Source organism: Lactuca sativa, chromosome 6 (genome assembly GCF_002870075.4).
Source record: "Lactuca sativa cultivar Salinas chromosome 6, Lsat_Salinas_v11, whole genome shotgun sequence".
NCBI lineage: Eukaryota > Viridiplantae > Streptophyta > Magnoliopsida > Asterales > Asteraceae > Lactuca > Lactuca sativa.
The window spans coordinates 61330591-61345346 of record NC_056628.2 but is presented as its reverse complement, the minus strand read 5'-3'; the positions used below and the strand labels follow the sequence as shown (position 1 = coordinate 61345346).

At 32.3% G+C, this 14756-nt stretch overlaps 1 protein-coding gene and 1 long non-coding RNA gene across 2 annotated transcripts; one reads left to right on the top strand and one right to left on the bottom strand.

Annotated features, from left to right (window-relative positions):
- The first annotated feature begins 2063 nt into the window (after positions 1-2063).
- On the top strand, positions 2064-4982 carry LOC111897767 (receptor-like protein EIX2). The gene is made up of 2 exons (XM_023893722.3): positions 2064-2457; positions 2617-4982. Exons 1-2 carry the CDS (start codon positions 2148-2150, stop codon positions 4869-4871), a joined length of 2565 nt encoding a protein of 854 aa, XP_023749490.1. The 5' UTR covers positions 2064-2147; the 3' UTR covers positions 4872-4982.
- A 5724-nt stretch (positions 4983-10706) lies between these two features.
- LOC111897768 (uncharacterized) lies at positions 10707-12510 on the bottom strand. Its single transcript, XR_002852376.2, has 2 exons — positions 12355-12510; positions 10707-12164 (listed from the first exon to the last, which is right to left on the bottom strand). It is a non-coding gene; the product is annotated as an uncharacterized LOC111897768 (long non-coding RNA).
- Between the last annotated feature and the right edge of the window lie 2246 nt (positions 12511-14756).

Sequence of the window (14756 nt, the reverse complement as noted above, 5' to 3'; positions counted from 1 at the left end):
TTTCACTTCCATCCCTATCCTTTGGATTTGTTTCGATTTTGGTCGGATATAGGCCTTATTGATTTTCTTTTACTTTTTTTTTATACTATTATTGTATTGACAAAATATTAATTAATTAATTAAGAGGTCCTACTCTGCATCCCTTTCCTAATCTTTTTTTAATAATTCAGAATTGTTAACAATGGGCTCCACAAAAGGTAATTCCTAGCCTGTTTTAGAATGCCCAAATATCCTCCTGGGCCCAACGAATTTTTCACAAGTAGTATTGATGTGATGTGAGAAAAAGAAAATCATAAAAAAACAAGGATTCATAATGTAAATGAAGTTGTTGGTGATTATTTGATTGTATTATTATATTAACAGCCACCATGAGGGTTTATATAATCTTGACTGTCAACATAAATGATTCTAAAAGGGCGGCTTCATAATACTAAATTTCCATGAAATTAGAAGCAAACCATAAGAAAAAAAAAAACAAAACTGAAGATTTGAAATAAACTACCACAAACTAGACTTCAATGACTTACAAGTCTTGGCAATTTGTCTTTATTATAGATATATTTTCCCATCTTGTCATATTTTGCAATTTGTATTTATTATCTTATATCTTTTTCTCATCTTGTGATATTTTAATACCTGCAAAGCACAACCAGATTTAGCTGTTTAAAGAATAATTAATAATGAAACTACTAATATTGCATTATGTTTTTGTCTATTGCTCTTACTTTCTTGCAAAATACCGAGTTTTTAACAAATTCTAAACTTTGCTAGGAAAATTATAAACTGGAGAAGCTATGAACGTTAGTTGATGTCTAGGCTAATTACTAATGATTGAATCTGTTTTCTAACAGGTATCATGGAGAGTAAGTAAAATAAAAGTTTTATTGAATATACTTTCATGTATTTTTTAATTTAATACATGTACGAAGAAAATTATCTATCATATCACAATCAGCATCTCAATTAAGGTTTAATTAGGTATACACACAAGAAGCACAATATAACTTAATCGTCTTAATAATTAAAACATCACTAAACTTTCACAATTTTTACATTCAATATACAAACATAAAAATAACTGTTTTATAATAATGCTCATATCAATTAAATTCAATTATAGACACGTCTGAGTTAATCATTTCAATAATTATTTTTGGTAATGTATATTAGAGTCAACACATATTTTGGGAAAGGTGCTATCATGATTGTCTTCAAATGACCAACATACGCCATTTATTATATCAAGAGGTAACCAACTATGAAATAGTCCCCAAAAATTAGTTGGTGTGGGTTTTAATCTTTCCACATCAACTAAAAGTTGCCACAGAAGATTCCATGTCAACAAAACTTGCTAATTATTGGCCATTACAGCTCTGTTCTCTATTTTCAGTTGAATGACATTTTCTTTTGATTTTTGTTTTTTCTCTCTGTTGAATGGTGGGTCTTGGGTTTATGTTTCTGTTGATATTGTTTTTAATTGATATTATAAATTAGATATGTTTCTGCTGAAACTTTTCTAATTGATTTCATAATTCTGTTTAGGGTGAGAAGTACTTTAATGATAGGATAAAGTGTGATATATGTGCATAAACATAAATAGTTTGATTATGGATGTAGGATATGAGATACATGGATTGTGTGATATATGTGCATAAACATAAATAGTTTGATTATCAATGTTTGTACATTCTGACTTTTTTTGTATCCGATAATAAATATAAATTGCAAAGACTTGCAAGTCTTTGAAGTCTAATTAATTGGGGCAACTAGTTCCAACTCTAATTTGATGGAAATTAAATATTGTATGCTCCACACAGGCAGGCCAATAATTTGGGAAAAAGATATCTTTAATAAATACAAATTGCAAAATATCACAAGGTGGGAAAAGATATTTTTTTATAATAAATAGAAATTTCCATGACTTTGACTTGTAGTTTGGTTCTATTGCCATGAATTTGACTTGTAGTTTGGTTCTAATTTCAAGAAACTAAATATTGTATTTGTATTCCCCACACAAGTGGACGTACACCTATTTGAGGCCACCCAATTAGAATCATTCATCTTCACAGTCTGAGACTATATAGACCCTCATGGGGCAGTTCATATATCAATAAAAGCTAAAACTCAACAATATTTTCATTTACATTATGAATCATTGTGTTTACTTAATTTTCTTACTTCTATTGTTCTTCATTGTGGCTAAAACTGGCAGCCAATTGGTGGTAGTGGGAGAAGGAGGAGGAGATGATACTTATAATGATGTTAACATGAAAATAAAGTGTTTGGATAAGGAGAGACTGGTTCTACTTCTTTTCAAAGCTCCCCTTCAAGACCCATATGGCCATCTCTCTACATGGATAGCTGATAAACATGATTGCTGTGAATGGAAAGGAGTCATGTGCGATGAACAAACAGGTCATGTCACAGAGCTTGATATGAGCTTTTATAGTCTTGGAGGTGAGATAAGCCATTCACTGCTTAACTTAACCTACTTGAATCTTCTTGATCTTTCCTATAATTCTTTCAATGGAACCATTCCCAACTTTATTGGTTCCTTGACTGAATTAAGGAAACTTGACCTTTCCCATAACTCTTTTTTTGGAACCATTCCTCCAGAGTTTGGAAACCTCACCAACTTGCAAGTTCTTCGACTTGGAAATGTTGAAAGGTGTAGAGTTGAAAAGGTAGAGTGGTTGTCTCATCTCTCTCATTTGGAGGAACTTGATATGGATGGGATTTCACTAGCAAAAGCAGATCATTGGGTAGATGTAATTTCGAGTCTCCAAAAACTATCAGTTTTAAGTTTAGAGGGATGTGAGCTGTCACAGGTCATGAATCCATATTCTTCATTTCTCAATTCTTCTTCATCATCTATTGTTAAGCTTTATCTCAATGACAACAATCTCAACTCGTCCATGTATCGTTGGTTGTTCCCATTAACCAGCAATAGCATTGAAATCCTTGATCTTACCAGCAACATGTTAGATGGGATACCCAAATATCTTGGTAACCTCTGTAATCTGAAAACTTTTTACTTCGATAACAACTCTGCGGTTGTCAAATTTCCTGATTTTCTCCACAACTTGTCTGGATGCACATCGCTTTCAATACAAAGATTTTATGCTACAAGAAGCCAATTTACAGGTCCATTTTCCGATGAGATCCAAAACTTTTCATCCCTAATATGGTTGTACCTATCTGATAATCATTTAAATGGAAGTATAAGTGAGAAACTGTGGGAACTACCCAGCCTTGAAACTGTTATTGTTTCCTTTAATAATGTTACAGCTCCTTCCTCATCTCACCTGTCAAGCCTTTCTTCTATACAGTCTATTGATCTGCGTTCTTCCAATATAGGGCCTCTCTTCCCCAAATGGATTCAGACACTCAAAAATCTCACCCGTCTTGATCTTTCCAATTCTGGAATTTCAGACACAATTCCTCTGGAGTTTTGGGACATGTGGCCTTCTCGTTTAGGTTATCTGAATCTTTCTTCCAACAACATTAGCACAAAAGTACCAGATTTATTATCAAATTTTGCCAACACTTCAGTGATAGATTTGAGTTTCAACAACTTTTATGGTTCAATTCCAAATGTTCCTTCCATTTTGTCAACATTAGATCTGTCCAGAAACAAATTCTCTGGAGGAATCTCCTTCATATGCCAAATTGTTGGTGGGCCATTATCTTTTCTCGATCTCTCTCATAACTCCTTAACCGGACAACTCCCGGACTGTTTGTGGCATTTCGAACATCTAGAAGTTCTTAATCTCGGACACAACAATCTATTTGGAAGGCTTCCTCCCTCTATTGGATCCTTGGTAGAACTCAAGATGTTGTATTTATACAAGAACAACTTCTCTGGAGAATTGCCTTTGTCTTTAAAGAATTGCACAAGTTTGATCTCATTGAATTTGGGGGCCAACAAGTTTTCTGGTAATGTGCCAGTTTGGATAGGGGAAAACTTATCAGGGTTGTATTTTCTAATCCTAAGATCAAACAACTTTTTTGGAACCATTCCCTTACAGTCATGTCAATTAGCAAATCTTCAAATTCTAGACCTGTCAATGAACAATCTCCAAGGAACCATCCCCTCATGTTTGAGTAATCTTACAAGTATGGTTCAACAAGTATTCTCAGAAGACGTAACGTATACTAGAATTCTAGGAACAGAGGCTGTTGTAGCTGACACATATATTGTCCATGCGATGATTGAGTGGCAAGGAGATGAACGTGAATTTTCTACCACTCTGAAATTGGTGAAGAGCATTGACCTGTCAAGCAACAATTTAACAGGACAAATCCCATATCAAATTACCAATCTTCATGACTTGGTGTCCCTGTCCTTGTCAAATAACAATCTATTTGGAGAGATTCCGCAGAAGATTGATAAGATGGAAAAGCTTTTGACTTTGGATTTATCCAGAAACAATTTTTCAGGAGGGATACCACCAGACATGTCTCAGATGAGTTTACTGAATTACCTAGACTTGTCATATAATAACTTGTCAGGAAGAATCCCAACTAGCACACAACTCCAGTCCTTTCCACCTTCAAGATACAGTGGAAACGCACATCTATGTGGACCTCCCCTTACCAAAAAATGTCCTGGAGATGAAGAATCAGAAGTACCACCTCTGATTGGTAAAGGTGAGGGTGATGGGGAAGACACAGATGATGAAGTTGAGAGATGGTTTTATATTGGTGGGGGCATGGGTTTTGCTACTGGATTTTGGATAGCATGTGGCAGTTTACTTCTCAACCGCCGATGGAGACATGCATTTTTTCACTTTTTTGATAGCTTCAAAGATTGGGTTTATGTGAAGGTGGTTGTTCTCGTTTCAAGTTTGCGAAGGGGTGGACAGATGTAGTTTGTCATCTAATTTTTATTTTTTATTTTTTATTTTCCAGTATGCAATATGTAATTTGGCTGGGGTTTTTAAGTACCCCATATCAATATATTCGCCACCAATACTATGGGTGGCCATTTTCCCTATTTTGTATGAGATAATATATCCTACAAAATTCATATATTCGTAGTTAATAAAACACGATGAAAATTAGAGATGCACTAAAAAATCAGAAACCAAACCGGACCGGTGTACAAAAAACCAGTTTGATACGATCAATTTTGTTTGCAACAAACCACCAATTTAATAATGATGTGAGAATCCATAAGATATCATAATTTGGAAGTAATTACACTTCCATTACATTTCGTAATGGAAAACATGATTAGTATCGGTTTTTTGCATCAATGATTCAAAAATGAATGAGCGACCGAAAATTACCAACCCCCCACCCCCCATAAAAAAAGTTATAAATGGAAATCGAAAGTGTAATTTACTCTTGAATTTATAGTTTCTATAATTAAGTTGTCATTTGTATCTGCAGCACATGTCCCCCGGATGACTATAGATGAACAAGTTTTTCAGAAAGAAACAGTTGAGAATAAAAAGGTAATAAAAAGTGTTTGAACTTGCATTATTTTTTTCCAATTTCTCCTAAAAGATGGAAAATATGACTTACTGATGTTTTAAATTTAACTGTGAAATTTTTATCCAAGGTTATAAATTATGAAACTCATGTGATGATTCTAAATTAAAGAACTACACTGAAAATGTGGTTAGTTCTATTATAGATAGTTTTGAGTTTTTACTTGGTATGATATTCTATTTGCTATTCATATGGTGAGTAAAAGGTTGCTAATTATCTATTGGGTTCCTACATGTCGTGTGAGAAGGCATACACTTAAAGTCCGACCATAAGAAAAAGAAAAGATGGATGAATATGGAGATGGGCAATGCAGTTCTAAAGGCGAAACCGTGAAAGTCAAGAGCTACAAAGAATGTCATTTGGTGGTAGACCATCAAAGTCCAATCTTATAAGGACACTTCTCTCAAAATCAAAATGAAGAGACCTGTTTAAGTTTTTAACATATTTATTTTAGTCAAGGTTGTTATTTGTCTAGTATCTAACTTGTGATATTATCATCTAAATAAGGGATAATGTCACTATTTAGCCACACTATTGGCATTTTAGTATTAATGTAGTCTAATGTGTTTTTAGTTACACATACGGTGTCAATTTAACGAGATAAATCGGTTATAAATATGATGTGGTGTCAACATGGTATCCTTCTTGTAAAATTTTGTCCACATTACATCCATCAATACAACCACCACCAGCATATAGCACCATGAATTCGTTAGGATTTTCAGTTACATCAACCAAAAATTGTGAATAAGATGAAGGCTTTCACGAGTGATGAAATCATGTAGACAACATTGATGAGGGTGATGTTGGTGAAGGAAATGGTTATTTGATTTCTGTTTTTTCACAATAATATCAGTTTTAAGTTTAGATAAAAATATACATATTATTTATGGTTTTATATTAGAATAAATTTAAAGTTTAATAAAGTAAGAATTGAATAAAAAAAAAAGTCCACATAAACGTCATATTAGCACCACATGGTTAAAATCAAATATGTAAAAAGTTTGACCTCACGCCTTCAAGGGATGCTTCCCAGTTTCACTAAAAGATTTTTCCAATTGCTACATTTTATTAATTTTCAAAATCCCTTATGCTCATTTCTTTAGATAACACACTATTTTGTTTATCAACACTTTCAATAATCAACCCATTATTTAGGACCCGCAATCCCAATGTGAAGCCCCCAACCCAACTCAGCAGCAAATTGCAGGCTGGGTTGAGATGTTCAACTCGTTTAATTAAATGGGTCAACCCGTTTATCATATTTAATTAAATGAGTTGGGTTAGGGTTGAGATTTTAATCATGTTTACAACTCGTCAAACTGTTTAAAATTTTTAAATATTTTTTATAAATATTTATATAGTATTATTATTTAATTGATTATTCTATTTTAATAAGTTTTTATTACTAAAAAATCTTGGTTAGTAACCGTTGTTGGAAGTCGAGTTGTGTAGTATTTAAAAATTAAATATATATATAATATATTTATGGTTGTAAACACTTGATTTGTGTTTGTATGATAGACGTATATACAGACATGTCGTTGTATCAATTGAATCGATAACTAAGGTTACGACCTCTAATGACAGAAGTAGATTTATTAGGAACAAAGTTGCTTCCATTGAATTTCCTTTTAACATCAGCAAATGTAACTGCCCATTCTGGCTTTGACACAACATGTGACCAAACCTCCACCTCTTGGTCATTAAACTACTCGGAAATTGGATCATCTACCTTAACACCCTCATGAACAAAAAGAAACATAAGATTATGAGTAAATAATATTTTTGGTTCATGAGTATAACTGACTTTTTTCAGTTATGGTCCCATAAAGTTTTAATCTTGCAATTTTGGTCCTTATTCGAGGTTATTGTAACATTTTTGGTCCTTGTTCCAAGCAACGTGACTATTTTAATCCGCAATCATAGCTATTTTTTTCAATTTTGGTCATAAAAATATACTCATTTTACTTTGAACAGGTACCTATGTTTACTCCTTTAAATTCAATAGGGACCAATGATTATGTTTGATTTTTCCATCTTTTAGTTTTGGTCCTTATTTGAGGTTATTGTAACATTTTAATCCTCAACTATAGTTGAGTTTTCCAATATACTCTACAATATGCATTCGAAATCTAATTCTTACTCCTTTACTATCAATCCTCCTTCAACCTCACTTATCTTTTTACTATATCTCCTTTATTTATCATTTAGTATAAGAAAAAGCCATTAAAAATATACTTTTCTTAGGCCCTGTTTGAAATGCTTTTGACCGAGTCAGTTCAGACATTTTTGGCTGACTCGGTCAGCTGAAGCTGTTTGGTAAACCTTCTGACTCGGAAATTGAAGTCTACCCGGGAAGAAAGAAAGATTCGGTTGACTGAGAAAGAAAGACCCTGTGTTCCACATGTGCCCTTTCTTTTGTATCCCTATGAGTTTGCGTGTGTATCATATCCCAACAGAAAGAATCGATCCAACACCCACTTTGCGTCTCGTCCATAATAGACTCACATAATCGATCGATCCAACACCCCCTTTGTTTTCTTCAAATCAATCACACCCCACCAAGTTACAATTGTTTATATCTCTAGATCGATCGATGGACTCGAGGGACTGCCTCACCACTTTGGTTCGAATTTAAATGGATGGTATGTTTCCCATTCTCATTTGCGTTTATATCTTCAACAACAGCAAGAAATCAGACACTACCCCTTCTGCTAAATCGATCACAGTTTCCTATTGATTTTGGATTTAGACAATATGAAGAAATATTGAAGAAAAAGAAGGGACGTGATATGCAGGTGGAAGTGGAGAACGAGATAGGCTTAACTTAAGGTATCCATTTTAATTTTTGAATATTTCTTCATATTATGCAAATGTCTTCTAAAACACGTTTTAATCATTTTGTTTCATCACAAATTATGATTATAATATGTGTATTTGATAGCCTCCAATATAATCATGCTCCGATTATGCTTGTGAAAAATATCCAATTTGGTGGTCAAAAGTCAAAGTCTTAAGTTCACTGTATGGTTGATGTTGCTCTACAAATTTATCATGGATATCATAAATCTAATGTTGTAGGAAATAGGGTATGATTGATAATTACTTAAAAATTTAACTTCGACATTTGTTCATATTGATGATTTCTAGAGTATATTATTCCTAGAGATGACTTTTGTTGATGAATTGTACTATATGAGATGTTATATGATCGATCTTAAGAACAGAAAAAATAAAAGTATACTTTAATTGGTGCTAGGTGAAGCTCTATGTAGCTATATATTATAGATAAATATATATATTATGTATGTTGGACATTTGTTGTTGCTATTGTATTTTTTTGGTATGTGTTTGGTTTGAAATCAAGTGTCTGATCAGATGTACAATCAAATTGCAAGGTAAAATCGTCATTTTTAATCAGTCAGCACATTCATTCAGATGTACAATCAAACAGTATGGTTTCTTACTCGGTCAGAATTTCTTTCCCAAACAGACCTTTCTCAATCAGCACTTTCTCAGTCGGTAACTATCAAACGAGACCTTAGGTGTCTCCAGTTGTCCAATCCAAATATTATAAAGGTCACAAATATACTAAAAAGTGCACAAAAAAGACAAAATAATAATACAAAGAATATGACATATATCATGGGCTAATGTAGACATATACAATGCAATATGGATATTAAATGTGCAGTAAGTTTAACCTTCATGGCTTCAAGGAGTACGTTTTGGGTTTAGTGTAGGATTTTTCATCCAACTGCTCCACCTTCTTTATTTTAAAAGTCATGATCCTCACTTCTTTAAGCAATGTGTTATTGTATTTGTCAACACTTTCAAATGTGTAACATATATAATGTTTGTTGAGATTAATGTAATAAATATCAACGTACTTTCATATATATGTTATTATATTGTTATACTTCCATTTCTTCCACTTATAACATCGTAGTTTCAATTGTATGGTTGGGATGAAGGGTCGAGCTAAATGTACAATGTTGTTGGGCTAAATTTAATAAATAGCAAGATAAATTCATTTGTTTTTGTTTTATGGCATCCCACTTTTCATTTATTTCTATTATAGCATAATACTCTCATTTTTTATGAACGCATTATACTTTGAAAACTATAACATTGTAGTAGTTAAAACTGATTCTATTCGGATAAATTTATATATCGGGGTAGATTTTGATAGGTTTTATAGGTTATAATTAATACATATAGCGAAAACAACTTAACCCTTAAGTTCACATGCAACATATTTTGGATCTAAGTTTTCTCTATTGAAAGCAATAAACAATTGAACATCATAAACACTAAGGGCACGTTTGGTATGAAGAAAGGGAATTGCACTGGAGAATAGAAATGCAGAGAAAGAGAATTAAATTGGGGAAAAAATGATTCCACTGTTTGGTATAACTGAGAATCCATTAGAGAAATGTTTATGATAATCATTTCTCTTGTTTGGTTCTATTAAATAATGAAATGGAAATGAATTTTTTTAACTTTTTTATTTATTTTCAAGCAACATTTTTTTTTATAAAAATGCATTATCATGTATGTCTTAATTTGACAAAATATACATCCTTTTATGTTTATAATTTTTTATTTTAACATTACTTGTTACCGAATAGTTGATTCTATTCGGATAAATTTATATATCGGGGTAGATTTTGATAGGTTTTATAGGTTATAATTAATACATATAGCGAAAACAACTTAACCCTTAAGTTCACATGCAACATATTTTGGATCTAAGTTTTCTCTATTGAAAGCAATAAACAATTGAACATCATAAACACTAAGGGCACGTTTGGTATGAAGAAAGGGAATTGCACTGGAGAATAGAAATGCAGAGAAAGAGAATTAAATTGGGGAAAAATGATTTCACTGTTTGGTATAACTGAGAATCCATTAGAGAAATGTTTATGATAATCATTTCTCTTGTTTGGTTCTATTAAATAATGAAATGGAAATGAATTTTTTTAACTTTTTTATTTATTTTCAAGCAACATTTTTTTTTATAAAAATGCATTATCATGTATGTCTTAATTTGACAAAATATACATCCTTTTATGTTTATAATTTTTTATTTTAACATTACTTGTTACCGAATAGTTGATTTTATTATCAGTTAATATTATTTTATATACATCTTCTATTGGAAACATATTTCTAATATAAAAATAAGTTGAAAATAGATCGAGACATAAAGAAATATGAAAATCATACTATTTAAAAACTATACCCAATAATGAATGTGCAATAAGTCAAATTTAGTATTCGTAACAACTAAAAAAACAGAACTTAAAATAGTCTAATCATGCTATTGAGCCATTCGCAATTATTTTCACGTAACAACTCCGTCATCTTAAAAAAATGATCGGGCGTGGAATTGATATTTTCTAAATATATCAATCGCCTTAACTTCAACATTAGCAGTAACGCATCATTTAGCTGTATCCCAACCGAATCCACTTGTATTTGTCCCGCTGTCTCAGTTAAGAATTTCAACTTCTGCACCAAAAAAATAAAAAAACAAAACACAAAAAACTGAATAGCTCTAACAAACCATGTTTAGGACTACGTAAGTTCGTCAATTCCTAACCAATTAAGATATTTTTAATCCTAAAACGAAGCCACGATATAGGACTAAAATATGAGCAGCTCGTCCCGAGGTCGTATGAGAAATTTATGGTTGTTTAAAGTCGGGCTAAAATTTTACAAAATGCTGATAAAAAAACAACTCTAACAGCCCATGTTTAGGGTTGTGTAAGTCAATAAGTTCTTACCCAATTAAGATATTTTTTAGCATAAAATAAGGCCAATACAGAGGACTACAATATGGGAAAAAAGGTCAGATATTGTAAGGTTGTATGAGGAATTTATGACTTTTCAAAGTTGGGCTAAATTTTACAAAATGTTGAACAAAAACTAACAACTCTAGCACCACCTGTTTATAGCTATGTAAGTTGATCGATTCTTAACCAACTAAGCTGTTTTTTTATCCTATAATGAAGCCAATACAAATGACAACAATCTGGGAAAAAACTCAACTTGTTCGAAGACCGTATGAGGTTATGACTTCAAAGTAATGGCAAATAATTTACAAAATAATGAAACAAAAACCAATAATAATCCCTATTTTCTCCACAATACTAATACATGGAAATCTAAAAAGTTAAATAGCAGATTCATATGTTCCTTGCGGTCAGATTCTGATCAAAATACATTCACAAATCACTTTGTTATAATTTCAATTTGAGAGGTTAGATGGGATGTTCAATTCTTATTTTATTTATACATAAATCGACCAAATAATCAAAATAATAAATTGATTAAGAATCATATATCATTCAAAGTAAAAATCCAATAATTACCTATGACTTGAATTAGGTTTGCAAAATCGAAACACAAAGAAATCGGGGATAAGGCGATCGACACCGAAGCCGTCGATATTTGTTGAAGCTAGAAATCGAGAAGCAGTATTGGATATTTGTTGAAGCTTGAAATCGAGAAGTAGAAGCTATGGAGATATCGATTTCTTCAGTAGATGAAGATTATCATTGACCAAAAATAGGGAGCACACGGAGGAGGTTCGAAGTCACGACGTCTTTTATTTCTCCGCCTTTTTATTTTGTTTTCTCGATTGCTTTTTCTCACCATTTCTTTATAAAAAAAAAGAGAATTAATAGGATGGAAATCGAATTAACTTATTTCATTTTCTCTCCTTTTTTAACACTAACCAAACAAGAGAAGTGGAATACATTCCATTTCTCTGCTCTAAATTCTCTATATCAAACACCCCCTAAGATAATCTTACTATAATAGAAATTACAAGGATTAGGGTTTACATACCTTTTGATTATTATTGTAAATAATCAAGAATTCCTTTCTTTAATTACTTGGAAAGTCAACATCAAAAGCTTGATGTCTCTGATGGTTTGTACATGAACCCTTACAATATAAGACTTGAGAGGAGAGAGGAGAGGGGGGGGAGGGATTCGGCTCTTCTTGTATAAGTGTAGGCTTGGACAAAAATGAGGAACCCAAAATGTCCTATTTATAACTCTAATTTGAAATAAAATAATATTATTTCAAATCTGACTTTATCTAGCTTCCTTATTATCCACATGGATAATTCTAGAAACTCTAAAAGACTCCTAAATTTTGTTTCTCCTAGGAAGGATAAAGATTCTTTCTATTGTTCAACTACTCAATAATTATAATTTAAGTCCTTGTACATTTAATTAATCCAATTAATCCCAATTAATTTCTGATTAATTATTAATTAAACAATAATATTTCTAATTAACATATTAATCTCGTAATATATTAACTAATCATTTATTGCTATTTATTAATCTCATAATACATCAATAAATCAACGTCTTTCTCTAAAAGTCATTATAGTCGATTGTTAGATGTGAGGGCAACTCAAAAAGGACTTTGTTTTTAATTCAAGTATATATCAATTTAGTTATTAGCTTAGACACCTAATACAACAGTGTCCCACTTGGATAAGTCTTTAACTACAATTGCAAGTATAACTTCTAAATTAGACAATGAAGTGTGCTTTCCAAAATAACTGCCGAACTCTAATCCGAGCTGACATTAGCCCTATGATAAGTGATCAAATATCCATTCATTCTTCAAGATATTGTATGGACATGAGACACGGATTATAATCAATCTCATTATCCAAGTTTTTGTTTCCTAATTTCCTGATTTGTGATGACGACATAAGACTGCTAATTGAACACATCATTTTAGTCCTGAACTATAATGTCAACACCAAATCACCCTAAGGCCTTTATCAAACAAGAACAGGAAATACGGATGAACCAAAAATTCTAAGGCTATCTAGTCCTAATTATGTAGAACCATAAACCATTCACTTCAGAATTCATCAAGTTTAGCTTAGATCGTAACGAGCATACATCACGTACATAACACGTATATATAACATGCATCTCTCTAAGCAAGCATATTCTAGCATGCAATATAAGAAGATCCTTAGCTTAACTTCTTGCTGGTATATCATACTATACCATAAATAACATATACATGTATGTTTATTCAGGGAATTACTTAAGCTCTGACTGACAGGGCCGGTCCAGACGGTGGGCAACCCGGGCGACCGCCCTGGGCCCACGTCTCCAGGGGCCCAAATTTTTTGGGATATGTAGTGTATATATATAAAAAAATTAATACCTAAATGATTTTTTGTGTCTAAAGTTGGTTCAAACTCAAACTAGCTCAAAAGATAAACAATTTGGCTTGCTTGTTATTGCTAATTGTATGCATTTATAGTGAAGAATAAATGATATTTTTTTAATCTTTATGATATTTGTCTTTAAGGGGCCCTTTTTTCCTTTTCGCCCCGGGCCCCATATACGTTTGGACCAGCCCTGCTGACTGATTGCATGCTTGACATCCTTTTTATATCTTATAAAAACTTTTAGAAACCATTTTTATAAAACAAATCTCTTAGTCCTTAGTTTAAGTTCAGACGCACCCAGTACTAGCCCGTATCGATCAGACCAAGGCTATGATACCAACTTAAAATATCCCAAATTTCAAAGAGAAATTTCCATTTAAAATAAAATCATTTGTTTTAGTTTTATTCATAAAAATCAAATAATATCCATTCATCTAAAACAACAATTACGAAGCAAAATAAAGTATCACGATAGTAAATCAAAAATGTAGAAGTCTGTAAACATATACAAGGATGTCATGCAATCACATCGTGCCCTTCCATTTTCTAAACCAACAACCTACAACATTCAAACTTAAAACCGTAAGGACAAAGCTTAGTGAGTTTCGCAAAATAACACATACCCATGTGAGTGTTATGATCCCACCATAGTCTTACAATCACTTTCGTTGCTATAGTCTCATTGTAGTCTTTTGCTGCTATGATCCTACCATAGTCTTTCATACAAGTGCTATGTCCCCCATAGTCTTTTAATACATATGTTATGACCCCAATAGTCTTTCATGTAGAAGTTCGCAAACACAATTTATCATACATTGACACCTAGTGTCCTACATAGTATAGTGATAAAACTCACCTGAATTAAAGAGCTGAATAACAATACTCAAAGTCATGCAAAATCAGCTACACACACCACCTAAACCAAACAGAGGTCAACCTCAGTTTATAACCTAAAATCCTTAGTTTGACCAAAATTCAAACGGGTCAAAAAGTGAACAATCAAATTGCAAGTCAGCAACCATCAAGTCGTGACCCACTC

Coding starts and splice junctions, on each gene's coding strand:
- LOC111897767 (XM_023893722.3), top strand. CDS start 2,148: ATGAATCATTGTGTTTACTTAATTTTCTTACTTCTATTGTTCTTCATT. Junction 2,458..2,616: donor GAGCTTTTATAGTCTTGGAG/GTGAGATAAGCC, acceptor CCATTCCTCCAG/AGTTTGGAAACCTCACCAAC.